Source organism: Dermatophagoides farinae, chromosome 2 (assembly GCF_024713945.1).
Source record: "Dermatophagoides farinae isolate YC_2012a chromosome 2, ASM2471394v1, whole genome shotgun sequence".
In the NCBI taxonomy this organism is placed as follows: domain Eukaryota; kingdom Metazoa; phylum Arthropoda; class Arachnida; order Sarcoptiformes; family Pyroglyphidae; genus Dermatophagoides; species Dermatophagoides farinae.
The window spans coordinates 6063893-6087916 of record NC_134678.1 but is presented as its reverse complement, the minus strand read 5'-3'; the positions used below and the strand labels follow the sequence as shown (position 1 = coordinate 6087916).

Genomic DNA, 24024 nt, shown 5'->3' with positions numbered 1-24024 from the left:
TGAAATAAATTTTTTTTTTTCAAAAAAAAAAAAAAAAAAAATGTGATAACCACGCAAACATTGGAAAAGTGAACGCATTTTGCTACTAATGAAAAGTAAACAAGTGCGAGCGCGCGAAAAAAAAATTTCAGAATAAACAAAACGAATGTAGAAAAAACAAATATTTTTTATGATGTAATAAAAGAGAAAAAATTTACGAAAAAAAAAATTGTCAAGCCATATTGCAAATAAGTATTGACAAAACCCAACTGGACCCAATGAAGTTTCAGCCATTAACTTAATTTCGAGCAAATAAAGCCAATTTACAACGGTTTAGTTGAGAGAAAAAAAAATAAGTTGACAATTTACCAGTAGAATTGTGACAACGGCAACGAAGATGATGATGATGATCAATATGAATCGATTTTTTTATTATTATTTATAACAAATTGTTTTCTTGTCACGTTTTTTATTTTTTTTTTGTCTTTCGCAAAGATTTATGAACAAATTTTTTTTGTTTATTTTCGGTAAAAAAAATTTGTTTTGAACAGATTTGTTTGTGGAAAATCATAATTATATTCTTTTCTTGATTAGATTAGATTTCAAAATAATTTTGATTCCATGTTTATTTTGAAGATTTCAACACATCTGCATGCATTTTTAAATGTCGTTGAAGAAATGTGCCGACAAAAAAATAACCATGATCATATCCATTTTGACATTGATAATCCAATGGTATGGAATATTTTTTACACATTTCAACAAAATTATCCGGAAACAAATGGTCCAAATATGGATCTTCAGAACCCTGTCAATGATAATCAAATTAAATTAATGAAATTAATAAAACAATTTTTAAAAAATTTAAATACAAAATACCTGATCGATCATCAGATGAAGATCTGGACCATTATATTTGCCAATCAATTCGGTTGCATCCCATTGTTTCCAATCTTCTTGATTTTCACCAATATATCCTTTGAAACATTTCTGTCCCCATGGACTGGCGATCGGATTACTGATTGGTGCAAATGCCGAAACGCTTTTGTATAATCCAGGATTTTTAATACCACAAATTAAAGCACCATGACCACCCATACTATGACCAGATATTGAACGAAGTCCTTGAATGACCGGGAAATTTTCTTCCACAACAGTAGGAAGTTCATTTACAACATAGGAATACATGCGATAATGGTTTTTATAATTTTCAGTTGTTGCATCTACATAAAATCCAGCACCCGTTCCAAAATCCCAATCTTTATCTTCACCTTCGATATTACAACCACGTGGGCTAGTGTCAGGACCAACGACAACCAGATTAAATTCTGCTGCATATCGTTGAAAACCAGATTTAATAATGAAATTCTCTTCAGTACAGGTTAATCCTGAAAGCCAATATAAAACTGGAGCCGGATTTTCTTTGTTTACATTCGGTGGAATATAAATCGAGAATCGAGTTGTACATTGAAGTTCTTTGCTAAAAAATGAATAAACTTCTTGAAAACCACCAAAACATTTCGATCTTGAAATACGCTGAAATTGAGCCATGATGATCACACTAGTAATTAACAAACGTTACAAAAAAAAAATTCAATTAAATCGTAAAACAAAAACGTCGACACAAATTATCACAAATGTTGATTTTTATCAAGTTTGAATGGTAACTTTTATACTTTATTTATATATATATATAGTGGCACACACATGCACGCATACACTACTTTTATTATTTGTTTGTATATATTTAGTGATGATAGAACTCATCAATGCTGACACCATCTATGGTTCTAAAATGAAACTAAGACTCGAAATTTTTTTTTCAAATTTTCAACATGAAAAATTATTATTATTATTAATAATTAATATTATTATTGACATAAAATTTTCTTTAAAAATACTATCCATATGCTAACTATGTATATATATCCGAATTAAATATCGAAAAAGATATTTTGAACCATAAAAAACCAATGATCATTGATGGTTCATCATTATTTTGCTTGAGCTTTTCCATATTTGATAAAAATGAATAGTTTCTTGTGAGTGAATGTGTGTGTGTGTGTGTCTGTATATAAATGTGGTCAATTGTCATTCATTAATTAATCAATATTAACAATCCTAATCGGATAACAATAACTGGAAAAAAAAGAAAAATCGAAATAAATCAATCAAATAATTATGATCATCAATAAACGGATTAACAAATAAATAGCGATAACAATTAAAAAAATATTCATTTTGAAAACACTTAAATTACGTAAAATGTGATGAATGAAATGTTAAATGTGGATAACCTTTTTAGTGATTTTTGTTGTTGCAAATGAATTTGTGAGAGAAGAAAAAAAAACGAACAAGAAAGAAAAAAAATCATCCATTGAATAACTTGTGATTGTGTGTGTGTGTGTGTGTGTGTGTGTGTGTGTTCGATTGATTGATAAATTGATAATTTGGATTAAATTATTGGAAATAATATTAATTTGAATGAGCAATTTTTTTTTTGGTGAACACTATCTCATCAATCTCGGTACAAATATAATCGTTCTATATCGTTTTAGTGAGCCGAAATGTGAAAAGAAAATTTCATGTTGATTGAGTGGTTTAATGTTTTTTTTTTGGCATAAAAGTGTATTTATGTGTGTGTATGAAGGTTAGAAGTTATTAAAATGTATCAATCGAAAATATATTGATTGATTGGCTCGGCTTTCGAAATAGAAATTTATAATCAATACATATATGATGATTAAGTAATTATGTTTTGGTTTCATGTTTTTCAATGAATGAAAACTGAACATTATGACATGATATGGCTTCATATATAAATAATGATGATCATGTTGAATATCACGTTTGAAAATTCATCATTGAGTTTCATTTTATTTATCGTTCATATCATTGTACCGAAAAAATTGTCCAAATATCATGCCATATTTCTTTTTCTTTTTTTTTTCATTTGCTGATAAAGATGTTTGATCGTGCACATTCATAGTCCACTTTAAATGGTTCAAATAATAATACTTTTTAGTCAATTCTTTGGTCAAATTTCTTTTTTTCTTTCTTTTTTTTGGAGAATTTTGCATAAAATGTGTGTGCGTTTGTGTTGAACGTGGACATAAATGTAGATTTTTGTTACGATGACGAAAAAAAAGAATGATTTTTCTTTTTCGTTATCTCAGATTGATGTATGTTCAAGTGAAGATTGAATATCATGAATTTTTTTTCTTCATGATAAATCTATGTATATGGACCAGCTTTGTTTCAGGAACATCATTCATTTGAATAGTTGTTGCTATGAATTGGAAGAAAATGAATAGAAAACAAAACAAAAAAAAGAAAAAAAAAGTTTATTGACTTAGCGATCAAATCCATATGTGATATTTTTTTTTTTTGTTTTTGTTTTAAAGATTTGAATTTGTATAAAACAAATCTGAATAGATGAAGATTATATATTCAATATATGTAAATAATGTAAATCGATATATTGTAATGTAAAATGTGTATGTGTATGTATACATTTTATTTACACTTACCACACCAGTGCCGATAGTCTGTAATAGATTTGTGCTTGTATTCTTATGATGATGTGATGATGATGATGATGATGATGAAAAATTAAGTTTATCAAATGTTGGTACAGCTGAATATCGACGACCGCTTGAACGACTTGATAAAAATGATTCAATACCAAGATTGTTGGATATGTTATGGGAAATCTGTGTGTGTGTGTTGTATGTAGGTTGTTTGTTACCAATCGAATCAAAAAGTGAAGGGCAAAAAAAAAAGTTTTTTTTTTGAAAAAAAAAACAAAATGAATCAAAGAAAAAAAAAGGAAAGAGAAAAAAAATAGAATACATGATTAGAATAATCAAATAGTATATCAGCGAATCAATGTGTTTTATTGAATGATGAATAGAATGAAATAAAAAAAAATAGAATGGAAAAAAAACTTGCCTTTGGTATATTGGGAATGAAATTTTTTGAATCTTTCATCTCTTTCAATCCAACAATTGATGAATGACGACGTGCATTTAAATTACTTGTGCTTGGTCCTCTTGACAATGAAAACGAAGTGGTAGGAGTTGATGGTGCAACTAAAATTCTAGGTGGTAATATTGTATTATCCGAATGACGACGACCAGGTAAATGAGCTTGTACACGAAGTAGATTTGAATCTGGACTGGAAGCAGCTGATGTAAGGGAAGCACGACGAACAACATCATCCATACTGATTGATGTACGTCTTGATTCAAGACGTAATGATGGTGGACGATGAGGATATGATCCTAATGAATTTATATTATTTAATGTTGTATTCGATTCTCGTAATGATTCGGTACTAACAAAAAAAAAAAAAAAAAAAAAAGAAGAACGAGAGATTAGAAAATGTTATGCAAATAATATATTGGAACTTACATTTCAGGAATTTTGATTGTCGTCACAGTTATATTATTATTTTTCTCTAGCACCAATTTATTTCGTTGAGTTTTAGCAACATATGTCAACATTTCATTTAATAAACTGACCAGATCATTGAACTGAAAAGTAACAAATGAAACAAAACAAAAAAAAAACAATCAATTTTCAATAAAGATTTTTGTTTTTCCTTTGCCATCACCCACGAAAAAAAACATCTTGTCAAAAAGAGAATGAACAAATAAATATTTACTTACTTCATCTATATTTAAATTAACATTAGCCAATGCCGGTACTAATGCAGGCATAATTTTCATTGCCAAAATATTGACTGTAATGCCATATTTTTTCGTGTCCATCATCATTAATTTACATATGTCTATTTTGAAAGAAAAAGAAAATAAAATTCACTCACAAATCACAAGAAAAAAATCGATAATGATGAATTTACTTATCACTATAATCAAAACGGAAACATCTTGTATACGGGCACGCATAATCATAGGTAATACATCATCAAGTATATCGGATTTGTCTAGATTTCCAATAACTTTTTCAATACATATCAATATATTGATTTGAATCTATGAAAATGTTAAATGAACGTGTAAAAAAAAAGTATCGGAATTCAATTTTTTTTCCACCGTCCCCCATTCCATTGATATTTATTTGTGATGTGTACGATGATAATAGAATCATGATGAATCAGATTGAATCAATTTGAAAAAAATCGATCAATTTTGTTTGATATTAATAATAATAATAATTGTAAATGATCAATATATATAGCCAACGGTAGTGTTTGTTTTTTTTTTTTTTTTTTTTTGTTTTTTTTGAAGAAAATGAAAGTTGGTGCATATGAAGAAATAGAATAAATTATCATGAAGAAAAAGAGAAAAAAGAGAAAAAGATCAATGAGCTACCTTGTCACATGTGTGTGTGTGTGTATCTATATCATACCTTAACATCGGCATTGATGTCAAACAGTTGTTTAGTTTTTGGTAAAATCATTCGCCTAATGGTTACTTCATCCAGATGATCAATCACTTGTGATAAGGCCGACATTGCTGCCGACTATTTTTTTTTTTTTTATTTTTTATTTTGATTCGATTGGTCGTTTTTTTTTGGTGTTCGGTGTATCGATGTTAATGTTTTGATGATGTTGTGGCAGTTCAGAAAAGTTCAAAAAATTCCATAAAAATGACGCCCATACACACACACACATGTGTATAAGTATATCGATTGAAAAGATATCCCGGAAAATATATGACAATGATAGACGTACAAATAAATGAATGGGCGGAGAAAAAAAAAAGAATGAACAAGAATAAAATTATTTGAGAATCAAAATAAAGACATATAGTAATGATAAATAATAATAAATAAATGTTCGACAATCATTTTTTCTATCTACTCCCCCCCCGACCTTTCCCACCATCAAAACACTGATGATTAATTGGAATTCAATCAACTTTTAGTCTATATCTAAATATCGATTGAAAAAATATCGATTGTCTGTCTATCAAACTAATTGATGTGTTTAGAATGTTTTTTTTCATGTTTTTTTTCTGAATCTGATCCTTAAGCTTTGGCTACATTACACCGACTAGTCGGCCAGTCTTGCAAATCAAATGTGTTCATTCCTACCAACTATTGACAGATTGCAGACCAACTTCTACTTTCATTTTTTTTTTTTTTTTGTTGTCTGTAAAGTTGGTGCTAATATGATCGAAGGATTATGTTATTTTTTTTCCTGATATATAGAAGTTATATAAGGTGTCTTAATTAGCAATACAATAGCTATAGGTATCTATCTACATTCAGTGAATTAGAATGTTTTAGATATAACGGTAAAATAAATATTATTAACACTTTAAGTGCCATGTCATCCAGATTAATGAACATTAATATATGAAAAATATGCAAAAAAAATCTAGTGAAATATTAACAAAAATCACCAAAAAACCAGACCATTCTACTATCATAATAATGTCAATGCCTAAAGCATTCAAATTCTGTGATAACATTGATGATGAAAGAAAAAAAACGATTGATTTTTCAAATAAATGGTCAATAGCATTATCAGTGTGTAATGAATAAAATGGTAAAATGTAAATCAATGTCATTATACATATAGGATGATAAGAACAGAACACCATGAGAAAAAAAAAGAATCAATATACATACCTGAATCTGTGGTGTACTTGAATCAAATGCATTGCATATCATTGGCACAATTTCCGTACGGAAAAAATCACTTGTACATGTTTTTAACATCAGTATGTCAATATTTTCCAGTAATGTAACGGTAGCCTTCGATTTTGTTCGATCATGATGTTGATGATTTCCAATTTGAAAATACGTATTTCAAATGGAAACACCCGGAACGGGACAGGACAGGACAGGACAGGACACGACATTCATACGAAGACGATGATGATGATGACAAAATTGGCAAATGAAAAATGAAGCATAACAACAAAATCGATCGATTATTATTATTATTTTTTTCGAATTTCTTGGTACACACACACACACACACACGCACATAAAAATAAAAATTGTCATTTTCAGTCATTTTTTTCAGAAAAAAATCGTTCATTTTTCTAGATATATATTTTTTTTTTTTTTTTGAACAAACTAACAAACGAATGAAATGGAAAAAAAACTGTCATTTTCAGCAATTTTATTGATTCTTATGTGTGCATGTATATGTGTGGTATTCTATTTCTATTCTTATTCTTATTCTTATTCTTATTCTATTTCTCGCCTATTCTATTTTCTATTTTAGTAAATTCACTAATAGATTCTTCATGGTACTTTAATATATATTTTATTTTGTAAGTTTGCTTCTTGATTCTTTTGGTATGAGAATTTAACTAACTTGACTTATGTCTCTCTCTCTCTCCCCCTCTTTCAAGTTATAGAAATGAATTGTAGAATTTTTCATTTATGTTGAAAAGAAAGGGAAATATCGCATTAGTGCAGTATACATGGGTAGAGAAAAAGAGAGAGAGAGACTACGTATTACTACTAAATGAGGGTAGAATTGTTAAAAAAAAGAACCAAAGAACAATGTAAACAAAAAAAAAGAAAGTTGCAAACACTGTAGAATAATATTACATGAAATGTGAGCAAAAACGATGATGATGATGATAATGAAGCTTACATACATTTCGAAAATTTAGATTTCAGATTTTCATTTGGTTTTTTTTATATATATTACTATTATATTACATTTTAAAATCCGTAAAAAAGAAAAAAAAAGAATTCATAGGAAAAAGCCTAGAGTGAAATAAAAAAAATGTTTCACTACATAGAAAAGGTGGAGAACAAAAAACGAATTTTGTATGTATGTATGTGGTAGAGTATGCATGATGTAAAAAAAAAAAAAAAATAAAATGAAGAGAATAAATTCGGTAAGTTGAAATTCTTTAATCAAACTAACAATGAACAAACAAACAAACAAACGAAAAAAAAAAAACTAGAAGAATATGACTCTTGAGAATTATTATCATTATCAAATATCATCAAGAGTGTTGACGTCATGATCATCATCATCATCATCATTATTATTATAATCATTATGATAATCTTCATGGTAATGGTGAAGAAAAGCAACAATGCTAATACACATATAAACTACTACTACTACTACTATATTTTGACAATCATCAAAAAAAAAAAAATTTTGAATTTTATCATCATCATCTTTTTTTCTGCTTAGAAATAATGAATGAATGAATGATAAAATTGTCGATCTTAAATTTAGAATTATCATATTATTGGAATGAATGTCAACTGAATGAATTACAAGGCAAAATTGTCATAATTTTAAATTCATCCGTTCATTCATTCATTTTGTTTTTTTTTTCTTGATGAATTCTTACATGCTTAGAATTTGTTTGATGACAATATATATATATTTTTTTTCTTTGATTAGAATATAGAAATGGCAAACAAAGCCAAAAATTCCAATGAAATTTTCATTTTCATTCACTACATTATTATTATTGACAATAATCTTCATTATTATTATTATTATTATCAATTCTGATGAACAAACATAATAAACTCGATAAATGTTTATTATTCGTCAGACAAGTAAGCAAGAAAAAAAATACGTAATTTAGCAACACAACAACAACAACAACAACAATCATCAACGATCGAATAATCGAAGAAAAAAGAATGAATACACACACACACACGCACAAAAAGACATATTTTTACATATGTCAAAACTTACTTGAACAGACTTTGGCATTTGAAAAATATTTTTAATAAATGGTAGAATAAATTCTTGAAATTGTTCCAATGTAGATCTATTGATCATATGAATGATTGGTTGTAATGCTGCAGCCAATACTTCGGGACTTTCTAATTCGCATACCATCGATGGCAGTATGTGTTGATACCATAATTTCTATATATATTGTAGTGTATAATAATGAAAAGAGAAGAAGAAGAAAAAAAACCATTTGGAAAACAATAATTAAAAGTTATAATCATCATCATCATGGATGAATATATAATCAACAACAAATTAGATTCTGATCAATCTGAAATAATAATAATGATGATGATGATGATGATAATAATAAAAAATAATCATAGTAATTATAATCATTTGAAGCGAATATAATTTCTTTTATCCGATTTTGTTTTTTCTCTCCTATTCTCTATACAATTCATTCACACATTTACACACACACACACAGCGTAATAAACGATTATATATTATATATAAAGAAAATTGCATTCGTTTGCAAAAAAAAATTGTAAATTTCAATTCCCAGGAATTCACAATATTGTTATTGGTCTTTTTTTTGTTGTTGTTGTTACTGTTACTGTTATTGTTAGCTTAGTGCTCCATTTCAATTAGGTTATCATCATCATTATCATTGTATCGTTGTTGCTGTTGCTGTTGCTATTGCTGATTATTATTGGCTATAAGATCTACATGAAAAAGATTAGATCCGTACTGGATTTCCTTTGTGCGTGTGTGTCTGTGTGTTAATGTGCAGTGCACATCGATAAATGTTGATTTAACATTGAAACTACTTTTATTATATATATTAAATTTCCATGCATCAAAAAAAAAAAAAACAAAAGAATAAACATACGATAATAACGTGTAAAGAACAACAGCAACAACAGAAAAAAAAATTTCAATAGTTTTTTGTTTGTTTGATTCATATATTCTTTATTGTTTTGATTCAATATTTTGTTTGCTTGCAATTATTAATGAGCATTATAATAATAAATATAATGACAATATATATTGATCATGTGTGTGTGTGTGTGCAACGAAAAAGTCGGCTTCACTGCCATAATTCTGTTCATTTTTTTTGCTTTCACACACACACACACACACACACACAAAGCAGAATGAAATGAATGCAAAAAAAAGCTCATAAATAATTATTATTTGTGAATATATTGATATGGTTTCTTTACTGAACACTTATTTTTTATTTATAACAGATTCAAAAACTGTAAATATAAACTGTATTGATTGGATAAAGTAGCAAACAAACAAAAAAAACAGATGTAATACAATATATACAGCAGTGGATGCTGTAAAAAAAAAGAGACACTCATTTATTCATTACGAAATAATTCTTGTGCATTCTGATGATCTACCACCACCACCACCATCATCATCATCATCATCATCATTATTATTTTCATGAATGAATTTTGAAAATAAAATAAAATAAAAAAAAATTTCATAACAATTGAAAATTAAAATAAATGATTAGCAGCAATAAATTTTAAATTTTAAAATTAGAAGAAAAAAAATATATATATATACTTGCCGTTGGTATTGATGGTAAAAGATTCTTTAAATTATGATAGAAATTTGATTTATGAACAGAATCTTTCATTTGAATTATATCCAAATAATGTAAGGCCTGTACACTGGGATCGACAAAATATTTGGACTAAAAAAAAATGGAAATGAAAATGCATGAATGCAATGAATTAGGAAATGGTGAGAGAGAGTGAAAAAAAAATATGAAAGAAAAGAATAATAAATTGTGAAGAGAGATAGAAAATTTTTAAATTGTCATGAATCTGTGTGTGTGTGTGTGTGTGTGTCTGGTATGGTATAACAATCAAAACAGACAAAGACAGACATATTTTAGAATATTCCAGTTTTTTTTAGCAAATTAAATTTAGAAAATTTTTTTTTCTTAAATTTTATGCTATATCATCATATATCGTAAATTATATGCGTGTTTTTTTTGTTCAAATCTCACTTGAATATTTTTTTTATGAATTCGTTTTTTTTTGCACATTCAAACATTTAGTTTATTCACACATGTTTTGATGCTGTTTTTGTTGTTGTTGTTTTTGTTGTTGTTTCATTTGTGAATTGTTGCTAATTTATGGCCCACTTTAGTTGAATAAAAAAAAAAAAAAAAGAGAGGACAAAACGAACACCACCACCAGCACACACACACACAAAATGGACATAAATTCACAATACAAAACAAAATGAATTGAACCAAACATAAAATACAAATGACCACAATGAAACGTGAATGAATGAATGAATGAATTGATGGTGTATTGTTCCAAATCAGTTATCTATTTGTGTGTGTGTGTGTGTATTGTTTTCTTGTGTTTTGTTGAGATTTTACTGTTTGTGAGTATCTATATCGTACTTTTTTTTCTTGTATTTTTTTCTGGTTATTTGTTCATTGATGAAAGCATCCATTCATTTTATTTTTATTTTTATTTTTATTTTTATTTTTTGTTATCCATTGTCATTGCCATTGTCTGTGCAATGGCTGTTGCATTTCTTGTTATTATTGTATTGTATTTTTTTTGTGATTCGATTTGTGTTTGGTGTGTGTGTGTATGTGTTGTTCCAAAAAATCTTTTGTATCTTTTCTAATAGATGATGAACATTTTTTCATTCTCATAGAACATAACGGGAATGCTACAAATAATATCGATATTACGCTATATATATATCTAGGCTCGGGTAAACAAGTAAGCAAGCAAGCAAGCGAAAAAGTAAAGTAAAACTTTCATCATTTATCAATAAAGACAATGTAATGTTTTTTTTCTCATTTTATTCTGTATATCATCATCATCATCATCACATATAAATATTTAGATTGTTTATGAGCTCATCATCATCATGTTCCTATTATAAACCTTAATGACAAATCCTTACATCCATACAGAATAGAATCACGATTATATTGTTATAAATTGCTTTTTTTCTTTGTTGTTGTTGTTGTTGTTGTTGTTATTATTATTCTTATTATTCTTATTATCATTATCATCACAGCCATTACTAATTCATTTGTATACAAATAAGTAAGATATATAATACACAATAATAATATAAATGAATAAATGTATATTTGAAACAAGAATAAGAAAAAAAGGAAAAAAGAATCTCCAAAACCAAAGAACAATTTACTTGACGACAAATGAAGAGAATAAGAGAGAGAGAGAGAGAGAGAGAGAGAGAGAGAGAGAGAGAAAAAAAATGTGAGAAAGAAAAAAAAATTATTACACTAACGGCCACTAAAGTAAAAATCGGTATTTGTGTATGATACAAGTGTATACAGTGATACATCTTATTAGCATTATATAATTTCTCTCACACTCTCTTTTTGTGTTCTAAATTTGTCTCTAGGTTTTTTTTTTGGCCCAGTAATGTGTGTGTGTGTGTGTGTGTATTTTTGTGGATGTTTTGAATCTAAATTGCCAAGTTTTAGTTTTGTCATTCATCCATCCATCCATCTATCTATCTATCTATTTAGTTTCATTCTTCATGGATTGTCGGTCTTTGTTATTATTATTATTGTTGTTGTTATTGTTGTCATTGATTCTTAAGAAGACATCTATTTATTCTGATACAAATGAAAAGTAAAAATGTTCGTGTCTGTGTGTGTGTGTGTGATTGAATGAGACAAACAAACTTGGGTAAACAAATACCGAACACCAAAAATGTGATACATACACACACAGAGAGAGAGAGAGAGAGACAAAGAGAGAAAATAAATTAAATTTGGAAATCTTTAGACAAGGCAAGAAGAATATTCTTTGCTTTTTTTTCTATTAGCCGACGTCAATCTTTTTGTTTTTGTCTCTGTGTGTGTGTGTGTTTGTGTGTGTATGTTTATCGGTGTTTCATCATTATCTATTTGTTTTTCATTTTATTTTCGTCAATGGATTTAGGCAACAAAAGATGAGAAAGAGAAAAAAAAATTTTTGATTTCTTCTTTTCTTGGCTTTTTTTCCATTGATATTTTTTCCACAGGATGTTTGTGGAAATTTATTGTATCGTATTCAAAACACTGCATAGAATAACAACGTTTTTCAGGGATTTAAAATCCTGATTTTCTATGGGATTTTTTTTTCTTTGGTTTTTAATTTTCTCTAATTTTATTTTTTTTTTCACCATCATCTTCTTATTCTTTTCTACACACCAATAACTATAAGCAGATCAAGATAGAAAAAGTATAAAAAAAAGAGAATAAAAAAAAACTTCGATTTTCACAAGAATAAGTGAAAATAAAATATAGAAAGAATTATGTTTTGTTTGGATACACACACACACACACTTGCTTGCTTGCTTGCATCGACAATTGAAATCATTTTACACCAATGACTTTTACCCATTGAATTCTTCCTTGCTGTGTCTCTCTTTGAGTGTGTTTATATTGACATATCCATTCAACCATTCATTTATTCATTTGTTCGTTCGTTCAATTCAGATTTCTTTTACGATTTAAAGTACCCTAAAATCGTGGCTATAAGATGCAGCAACTACAGTAATTTTTTCCCTCATAAAGTAACTATTATTTGAAAAAATGAGACTATTTACCAATATTTTTTTTTTTGGTATAAGACGCGTATTATAGCCACGATTTTAGGATAAATCCAAATGGAGAGAAAGAATTTGGTATCAAAAATAAATAAATAAATAAATAAATATAGAAAGGTTTTTCATTGCACCCACACACCGACACAAATACTTTAATATGAGGATGATGATGATGATAATGATTATAATGGCAATGATGATGATACGACATAATATTGTGTAAACTCAAAATATTTTTATTCAATCTAATATATTGCTTATAATGTATTTGTATGTGTGTGTGTTTTAAATCGGTTTGCCCAATCAATCCAATCCAAGTGGTGCAGAGAGCCGAAAAAAATAACAAAAAAAAAAAGAACGTTATGATGGGAAAAAACCAGTAGTAGTATAGTGAATCATAAAGACAAAAAAAAGAAGATTTGATAAAGTCTCAATAGGCTCCTCTCATTGGTTTCTAATTCAAAAGAGAAAAAAAAATTGTTCCAACAATAATAAAAATAAATGGCACATAGGTTGACTAAAAAAAAATGAACATTTTATATTCTCCCCTTTTTTCACTATTTACACGTATTAGATGATCATTCAATGGACATGGAAACACACACACAAAGAATTGAAGAGAATTGTATCAACACTGAGTTCAGCTTCATTGTGGCCCCAACGGAAAAAATTGGTCTGGGCAATCTATATTTTTGCAATGTGTTTAAAAATAAAGAAAAAAAAATACACAAACAATAATGGAATTCAAGAGGAGAACAAAAATGTAGAAAATAATGAAAAAAAATAGAACAATCGATGTTCACAATTATTGCTCATGTTAGCTGGTTGGTTGGTTGGTTATTATTATTATTATTATCGTCGTCGTTATTATGAATGTTCGAAAAAAATATACGAAATCTTTTTTAGGGCAAAATACGTCTTTCAATTCTGTTTTTTTTTTGGGCCTTCTATTTCCACTTTCCCCATTTATCTGATTGTTCATGTCTTTCGTTTATTTCATCAGTTTAGGATCATTATGATTAAAGTGAATTACACACACACACACACACACACAAAAAAAAACCAGAAATATAAAATTATTCCCTGTTCAGCGCGTATAACTAACAATTCCACACACACACAACACCATCATTCATCTATCACATCTGAAAACTTTGAGCTCATTTAGATTTTTTTTTTTTAATATCAAGACTTAACTTTAATTTGACTATATGTGTTTTATGGCAAAATGGCAAAGATAGTAATGTCGAAACATCGAAACACAATGTGTGTGTGTGTGTGTGTGTGTGAAGGAGATTCTTGTAGTTCGAGTATCAGAGATTGGATCTTTCCAAGAAATTTTTTTCACATACACTTGTGAATGGGCCATAAAAAACGGCCGATTCTCTTTTTTTTCTCTCTCTCGCTCGCTCTCTTGTTGCCCTTTTTTTTCTTTGTTAGAAAAGAAAAAATTGTATGTGGGTATAATGATGAAATTGCAATTTGTAATCAATATCATCATCGTCATCATCATCATCATCACAAGTTGAGAATCAAGAGAAAAAGAAAAAAACGGGTTCTTTTCAGCAACAAAAAAAAAATTGAACGAGAATTACAAAATGAGCGGACACCAATAATCGTTTCACTCTCTCTCTCTCTCTTTTTCTCACTCGTTCATAATAACTATATGAATATATAATGATAATGGAAACCCAAACAAACGAAACAAAACATGGAAAAAAAATTGAAATAAAAAAATTTTGATTCTGATCATGATGCTTACCGTTGTTAAATTTTGTGAAATTGGACGTTTTTTATAATCGATTTCAAGTAAACTTTTCAATGATTCATGTAGTCCAGATGGAATGTTTGGCAGCAATTGATTGAGCGATACGTTTAGCTATTTACATTCGATAGTAATAATAATAATATAATACACACGATGTGTGTGTGTGTGTGTGTGTGTGTGAGAGTAGGCAGATGTACGGGTTTTTTTCAAATAGTTCCATGATCGTCATCAATGATGATGATGAAGAAAATGAAAGAAAGTAAAAAAAAGCGATTTCAACGGAATGCAATAGCCATTTGTTGTTATCGTAGTTGTTGTTGTTGTCATCATATATTGTTCAAGTGGATTGGAATAGAAAAAAAAATAGATATGTTAACATCAAGTAAAAAAAAGAAAAGAAAAGAAAAGAAAAGAAAATACATTAGAATTTTTTTTTTTCATTCTCGTTCATTATTTTCATGATGGCCACAGCCGTTCAACTTGGTCGTTGAATATTTTATTTATTTTATTTTTCTTTTTTTTTGTTTTTTTTTGTTTTATTCTTTCATTCTTGTATATTCTTGTCCGATGATATAATATTTATTCAAATGAGAAGAAATAACATTGATTTTTTTTGTTTTGTTTTGTTTTCCATGCTTACCGAATCAAGTTGTTTGAGATAATTGGATGCATTAAGATTGGCCGTAATCAATGATCGTCCATTATTATAAAGGAACGTAATCAAAAGTCCCAATGAAAACATATCGCTATTTGGTGTACATAATGATTGTGTTTGTACTTCAGGAGCTGTAAAATCTAAATCTGGTTGTCCCATTTTTGGTAATTTGCTAGTATATGGTTGACATGGAATGACATTCTAATATCAAAGAAAAAAAATAATAATAAAAATAAAAAACAGAAGATAAATAATGTAGAATTTAATGTGATGAAAATCTATTTTTTTGTTGTTTGTTTGTTTCTTTGTTATCATCATCTTGTCATTTAATATCAGTATGATGACTGACCATTATATCATTATCATTGCATTTTTCCACAAATTCAAATCCAGCCAATTTCCAAGTGCCTTTTTTATTGATCAATATTGATTGTGGTGATATGTTTCGATGAATCACTTTACAATTATGATGTAAATGTATCAATGCTTCGACAATCTATACAAATTTATCATTTTCGTTCAACATCCAAATAGATTTTTCGTTTATGTTGAAAATGATTAACATGAGAAAAAAAGAGAACAAAAAAAATGATATACATTTAGAATGGAAATTGAATGCACATTTCTTTGAGAATAGAAATTGAAAAAAAAAATTTTGTCACATTTTTATTATTCCAAAAAAAAAAATTATGGCACAAGTTTAAAAATGCAGAGAAAAAAATCGATATCAAATCAAGAGAAAAAGTTTTATTTTCTATATTCATTTATTCAATCTCGAATTCATATATCTCTCTATCTATCTATTTCACTCTTTTTTCTCGAAAAAATTCTGGCTTTTACAATTGGAGATCATCATCATTTTTTTTATCTCGCCTTTCTCTATCTCTCTCTATCTCGTCGACATGTTGCTGTCTTCGTCGTTTGATTAAATATTCGAATGACAGTCATTTTTTTTTACGTAATAATAATAACTTTTCATTTGAATATGACTAGATTCATTTCCTATTCAATATCTCATTGGATACAACAACAACAACAACAACGAAAATCATGCAGGAAACAAGAATAGTTGATCATCAATGATGGAGAAAAAATAACAGTGAAAAATTTATATGAAATATATAAAAACAAAAACAAAAAAAATCGGACGATACAATATTTTTGGAAATAATCGGCCCAAAAACAGAAAACTTTTTTCTAATAGTCAAGTTTTTTCATTCACCAGATCAAAGAAAAAAAAAACAAAACAAAAAATTCATTCAATACACAATATTCTTTCATAAAGTTTCACTTGGTTATTATTACATCCATCATATTATTGTGTAAAACATTCGTTGTGTTTGCTTTACTTTACTACCATTGTATGTCATTTTGTGACACAATAGAAATTCAAACTTTATTTTTTTTTATTTTATTTTGTTTGATCACATTTTTTTTCCTATTCTGATGAATAGAATTTTTTTTTCTTTGATTCTAAATGTTTTATATCATACATGCCATTCACATACACTAAATCTATTTCATTCAATTTTCAAATTGAAAGAGAAAGAGAGAGAGAGAAAATCCAATTCTGATTAATGGATTGAAATGAAAAAAAAATTTCAAAAAGCGAAAATTTTTTTTTCCCATTAACACATTTTTCAAAACTAATTATATAAATTAGATAAATTACTTGCCAATAATAATAAATAATAATCACTTACTTGTAATAATCCATATTTAATTTCAAAATCTAATAAATTAGATTCACGTAATAATGGCAATGGTTCATATGATTGTGGTAAACGTTCTTCTAAATATTCATAACAATTTGCCAAACTACCCAATATTGGTTCCGTAGCGAATGCTAATGTATCACTTGATTCTTCTACTGGATGCATGATGGCCAATATACGTGGATGACGAAAACGATCCAATTGTCGTACACTGAATCTTAATATTTCAGCAATCATTTCTTTACGTTTTGGTTTATGTAATTTATCGGCCGTACGTTTATCATAGAAAAATAATGATGCATCCTAATATATAATAATTATTATGAATATAATAAGATGAAATATTTAGTTTTTAGTTTAGGTAAACAAAAAATTGTATTTGCATAATCATCATCATCATCATCATCATCATCGTCATTATTATTAATAGGGTAAAACAATTAACTCCTACCATGTGAAAAAATAAATGATTGAAGAAAAATTTCCAAAAAAAAAAAAAAAAATAATAATGAACTTTGTTGCTAGTTTTCTAAAACATCATCTCTATTACTATCTAATTATATATTGGACGTACATACACGATGACGACGACGATGATGATGATGACAGACTAATTAATTAATCAATTTATTATCTCTCCCTCGTTCGCTGCCCTCCACAAAAAAAAGAAAAAAAAATTTTTGTCACAAAATATTTACTTTCATATCAATTTTTCTGACGGCATCAAAAATTTTCCAGGCCAATTCTGGTCCAGCCGAACCAATCTGTTTACCACATTCATAATAATGTGATATGGGATTGACATCGATATTATTACAACCGCTGCCACTGCCACCAAATGAATTTGTTGATAATGTTGGGCTGGCCGAATTTGGTGATGATGATGATGATGATTTTAATTTGGAAAACATGTTTCAACAAACAAACAAACAAACAAACAAAAAATTGATGATCAGTGTATTTGAAAGCATTAAAGCTTTTATAATAACACTAATGATGATGGCTAATCATAATCATGATTTTGTGATTATGTGTTGAACAATAATAATGGTTGATGATGATGATGCCATTGACGAATTCAAGATTTCACTTTTAAGACTTTTAACTGTAAACCAAAACCAAAAACCAAAAACAAAACAAAAAATTGTGCACACACTGCAGTTATCACAATTAAAATGGATTGGATGTTTTTTTCTCAATAATCAGACGAAATTCAAATTAAAAAAAACAACAGGTCGTTATTTTATTTGATTGATATGCAATTATTGTTCGGTGTGAATGATTGATTGATTTTATTTTTACTTTTATTTTAAAAAAATAAATTCGCTATTCCATTCGGAAAAAAAAGTGCTGATCAAGTAGATTATCAATTTTCATTGCATGATTATTTTTTTTTCTTGTTAATCATGATAATGAGATTATTGTTGAATAAATTAGATTAGATTTTTTCGACGTAATTTTTGTTGGTTTTTCGCATTCTTTTTTTTTGTTTTTCTGATCGTAAAAATTCAAGAATCATAAAACCAAAAATGATGCACACATTTAAATTTACCACAAAGAAAGAAAAAAATAACCGCACAGAATGATACCAAAACGTTTATGATTATGTTAATGATGTGTGTGTGTGTGCATATATGGATGGAGATATAGCAACGGAAGTGACGATGATGATGTTAATGATCAAACAAAATGATGATATACATCAATAAAGGTAATCATTATAATGAAATATAAATGGTGATAGATACATTACAAAAACAACAACATCAACAACAACAACAAAAATGCGCGGGCAAAATAATGATGATCAGATATCAGAAGCCCGCTTTCATTTTAAACACATTGGCATACAACACACACACCTGGGCTCTGATCGACTAACTTTGAATAATCTCCATATATACAATACAATGTTTGGAACGAACAATAACAATAACAACAACAACAACAACAACAACAACGACGACGACGACTATGACGACGACGATGCAATAATGATGGAAAATTTACCAAAAACCAAAAATTCCAATGTGACGGTGATGATGATGATGATGTTGGTGGTGGTGGTGGTCATGTGTATTGGGTTTCGTTTTATTCTTCCATCATCAAGCATCATCATCGAAGATTACGACAACGATGGAAGCTGTATGTATGAATCACCAACAACCATACCATTCACCATCATCATCATCATCATCACCATCATCATTCCAAATTGGGGCCTTTTTTTCTTTCTCTCTCTCTCTCTTTTTAGCTTTACACTTTATGTTCGTTTCTTTAGTCATGTTCAATAGATTTCATTGGGCCCATCTTTTCTACCTCTCTTGCTTTTTCTCATTCACTTTTTTCCTTTGCACGCAGACATACACACACACACACACAAACAAATATTTTTTTTTTGTCTTGCTCTTATGATAACAGGGGCCATAAAATTCATGTTATCGGGGCTGGGCTTCTTTTTCATTTTCAACTCTATTCTACAACACACATATATTATTACGTTTATAAACGACGACGACGAAGAAGAATTTACCTAAACTGGAAACAAACAAAAAAAAACTTTTTTTTTGCTTTAACTGCGCCGGTACATACATACTTATACACAAACATAATATAAAATAGCGAATCAATTCAAAAACGGGCAAATTCCTTGGCACATACACACACACACACAAACATTCAGACCAAACAAAATAGATCGGTAAATCGACGTTGACATGTAACATCCGTAATACGTCCATCGATCCAATTCATCCGTCCGTCTATTTTTGGTCGGTACGTCCGTTGAGACTTGGACCATTGATGATGATGATGATGATGATGATGATGATGATGATGATGATGATGTGGTGTTGATGTAGGTGGGAAAAGATCTGAAAAAAGAGAAAGAGAGAGAAAGAGAAAACCTTAAGAACATCACGATCAGCCAGAATACAACCAAATACAACAATGCATATATTCATAAACGAATAAATAAATGAATGGGAAAAAAATAGACAACAGAATAAATGTAAACTCTAATAAAATAATAACATCGATCGACCAACTAACCAACCAACCAACCACGAAGATATGAATAGAATTCTTATATTATAAAGAAAAAGAAGAAAAAAAAAACTTTTTCTTACATACGATTGACATAGAAAATAATGAAAAAAAATGAATACCAGGGACCAAAATTGGACAAAATTGGATTGGCTTTTGACTGCTTGTTGTTATTGTTGTTGTTGTTGTTGTTGTTGTTGTCGTTATTATCAATGAAATAGATGGATGGATGAATAGAAATAAATCAAGAAAAAAGAAAGATGGACAGAATGTGAAAGAGGCAAAAATAAGAAAAATTCTTTCAATTCATATCTTTATGGAAAAAAAAGAAAAGAAACCAAATAGGTTTCCTTGTTTTTTGTTTTCATCAATTCATGATTCATCGATGAAAATCTAAATCTCTTGTGTATATCTGTATGTAGTATAAATGAATGTGGTTTACAAACCGATTCAAATAGCCAGAAGACAAAATAAAATGAAAAAAAATGGTCAAAAACAAAACAAAATGAAATAAAAATAAAAAAAAACGCAAACGCATCATTAGAACATGGACTTTCAATTTTAAAACTTTAATATCGAATTGCATTCGTAAAGAAAATAAATTCTTCAACACCTATGATGATAACCACAAGCAATAACGATTCGAATTTAAAATTTAGAAAATTCCGAATTTATTTGAAATGAAATAAAGAAAAGAAAATCAAAACGAAAACACAAAATCGAAATATAGAAAACGACAGCAAAAAATAAAAAATAAAAATCGAATGAGAATCAGGCCAAATTTTTTTCATTTCACACTTTACTATTTTGTTGTTGTTTTTTTTTTCTCATTTATTCTTCACATACATTAAAAATTCCACATGATTTTGATGATGGTTGTCCACCAGGTTGATAATAATAATAATAATAATAAACAGCCATTATGAGAGAGAAAGAGAGAAAGAAAAAACACATCAAAGTAAGTTTAATTTAACAGCCTGTGTTTATAATAGTTTTTCATTGACAACCAAAATCATAATAAAACGGTTGCCATTTCAAAAAAATAAAAAAAAAAAAATAAAAATAAATAATGAAATTCTTCATTGACAAATGATTTCAACGAGCTTTGAACAAAATGAAAAAAAAACCATCCAACAACAACAATGGTGAGCGAATTTATTTGAAAAAAAAATAAATAAATAAAACAATTCGAATAATACTAATATATGGTGGCCAACAACAACAATTTCACACATTTCATCAACAAGAGAGAGAGAGAAAGAAAATCAAATGACAATTTTTTTTTGGATGCCAACCATTCCCAAAACATAAAAGAAACTACAGGAATTTTTTTTTTTTTTTTTGAAAATAAGTTGTCTCTATGGATCATAATGATGATTGCAATGATCACGGTAATAATAATAATGATGATGATGATGATGATTATGATGGCTAGAGAAAAAAAAATCAGCGAACCGAACCAAAAACAAAGCTAGGACCAGAACAAAAAAATGGCTCTCGTAGGTCTGGTTTTGTCTGGTTGATGATGATGATGATGTTAATTTCCATAATTTTTCTATCTCTCTCTCTCTCTTTTGCTCGAAAAAAATGAACCACAAAACTGGAAAAAAAATTTGAACTAAACAAAACAGGAACATATTTTGTTGCTATTTTTTTTTTGATTTCAAATTTTCTTTTTCCTTCTTCACTCTCTTTTAGGTCTCTGGGGCTATATGTGTGTTGTTGATCGATATGTTGTTGTTGTTGTGACAGAGTAGGTGTTTCCTTTATTTTGTGTTTGTTTGTTTGTAATTCCGAATATTTTTTTTCAAGCAAAAAAAAATTGATCTAGATTCTTTTACTTGGATATATGTAGGCGGGTGGATATTATGGGTGTCTCTGGATGTCTTTGGATAGATGATAATACAGAAATGACAATGAAAAATTGATATGGCCGCCTCTTTTTTTTGGTGGTGGTGGTGGTGGTGGTGGTATATTGCGATCATCATCATCATAAAAGTTTGAACACCATTTGTATTGCCTTAAATTTATGTTGAAGATAATAATAATTATTATTATTATTATTTTCAAACATGCTAGATCCAGCAAAAAAAAAATTCCTTGATTCTTTTTTTTTATCCCAATCCATTACAAAATGATAGTTTGATATTCATTTGATTCCATACGTTAGTGTATCGTCATTTTTTTTGTTCAATGGTTTCAATGTCATCATGAATACACATGACTCCATGACAACTATTTTTTTCATTTTTTTTTTTTTTTGGTCATTTCCCTCTCTCCCTCTCTCTCTTTTGCTTTCTATTTTTTTTCTTGTTCATTCATAATTTGTTTGGTAATTTATTTTCATATTTTTCCATTTATCTTGAATGATCTTATTTATTGTTGTGATGATTTGTGGTCAACAAACACACACAAAAAAAAACAACAACAAAAATAATTCTTTTTTTTTGGCAGAAAAAAAGCAACTTTACAGAATTTATTGTTGTTGTTGTTGGGGGGGGGAGGAAAAATGGATAAATAATTTCCTGTGGTTTTTACTTTATAGATATATGATTGCATCACAATCAAATTCTTGTGCATGTCCATTTCACTGAACCATTTTATGTTTCATCATATTTCGTTTCACTTATATTTTGGCCACCATTATAGCCAATCAGAAAATAAATGGTGAATCAAAAAAAAAAAAAAAAAAAAAAAAATTTTTTTTTTAGAAACAATGATTATCATCATCATCATCATTTTTGTCATTGAAAATGTGTAAAGAAAAAAAAATTTTTGATGGCTTTGTGTTTTTATGGTTGATTGAATGAATGAAAAAAAAAACAGAAGAGGAGGAGTAGTAGTAGTTGAATCTAGAACCGAGAAAAAAAAACAAAATGCCACCCATATTTTTCACTTGATTTATCTCTGTCTCTATTTTATTTTTTACTGTTCTACCTGTGTGTGTCCAATGATATGGGCCAATATATTTCATGTGTTTAATAATCTAAACACGTATTTCATTCATCCATAGAGAATTTGTGAGAAGAAAAAAAAACGCAACACCAAAAAAAAAAAAAAATAAAATAAAATAAAATAATTCCAATATATACTAAACACAGAATATATATATCATTTATATTCATTCAACAAAAATTTGAATTAGAGGTCAAATATCTTTATTTATATGTAAAAATAAACAATAATCCAAAGCGATATATATAAAGAATATATATTCACAATTTAATTCTGTAATCCGTCTAGATTAAAATGAATATACAATTATTGATTCGTTTTATTTGTTTGTTTGTTTGTTTGTTTGCTGTTTTTCAATGTTTAGGCAATAATTTATTTGATGATATTCATTAATAAATAAATTTAAATAAGAAAAATTGGAATTAAAAAAAAACAAAAATTGAGAAATGACAACAAATAATTGTGGTTTGTAGTGCGTCTGTGTGTGTATGGTACAAAATTTTTTTTTTTCTCACAATTTTCATTAGTTAGAAATATGTAATAAACTTTTTTTGTTTCAGCTGTTTCTGTGTGATCATTTTTCTTTTCTATTTTTTTTTTGTTTTTTTGATTGCCATAATTATTCTTTCCAGATATT

General features: G+C 28.0%; 2 protein-coding genes across 3 annotated transcripts; both read right to left on the bottom strand.

The window, feature by feature from the left end:
• Positions 1-389: 389 nt before the first annotated feature.
• On the bottom strand, positions 390-1641 carry LOC124491380 (S-formylglutathione hydrolase). The gene is made up of 2 exons (XM_047054014.2): positions 859-1641; positions 390-787 (listed from the first exon to the last, which is right to left on the bottom strand). The coding sequence occupies exons 1-2, from the start codon at positions 1528-1530 to the stop codon at positions 605-607; spliced, it is 855 nt and encodes a 284-aa protein (XP_046909970.1). The 5' UTR covers positions 1531-1641; the 3' UTR covers positions 390-604.
• LOC124491315 (SCY1-like protein bma) lies at positions 1404-19380 on the bottom strand. 2 transcript variants are annotated; one of them, XM_047053966.2, is made up of 16 exons: positions 18086-19380; positions 17376-17690; positions 16022-16168; positions 15658-15873; positions 15012-15128; positions 10215-10340; positions 8642-8818; positions 6580-6705; positions 5353-5466; positions 4844-4976; positions 4650-4771; positions 4393-4514; positions 3931-4315; positions 3510-3692; positions 2277-3268; positions 1404-1540 (listed from the first exon to the last, which is right to left on the bottom strand). In XM_047053966.2, the coding sequence occupies exons 1-15, from the start codon at positions 18296-18298 to the stop codon at positions 3251-3253; spliced, it is 2514 nt and encodes an 837-aa protein (XP_046909922.2). In that variant the 5' UTR covers positions 18299-19380; the 3' UTR covers positions 1404-1540; positions 2277-3250. The 2 variants fall into 2 exon arrangements, with proteins under 2 accessions (XP_046909922.2, XP_075584839.1); XM_075728724.1 differs by lacking the exon at positions 18086-19380 and adding an exon at positions 17839-17967.
• Between the last annotated feature and the right edge of the window lie 4644 nt (positions 19381-24024).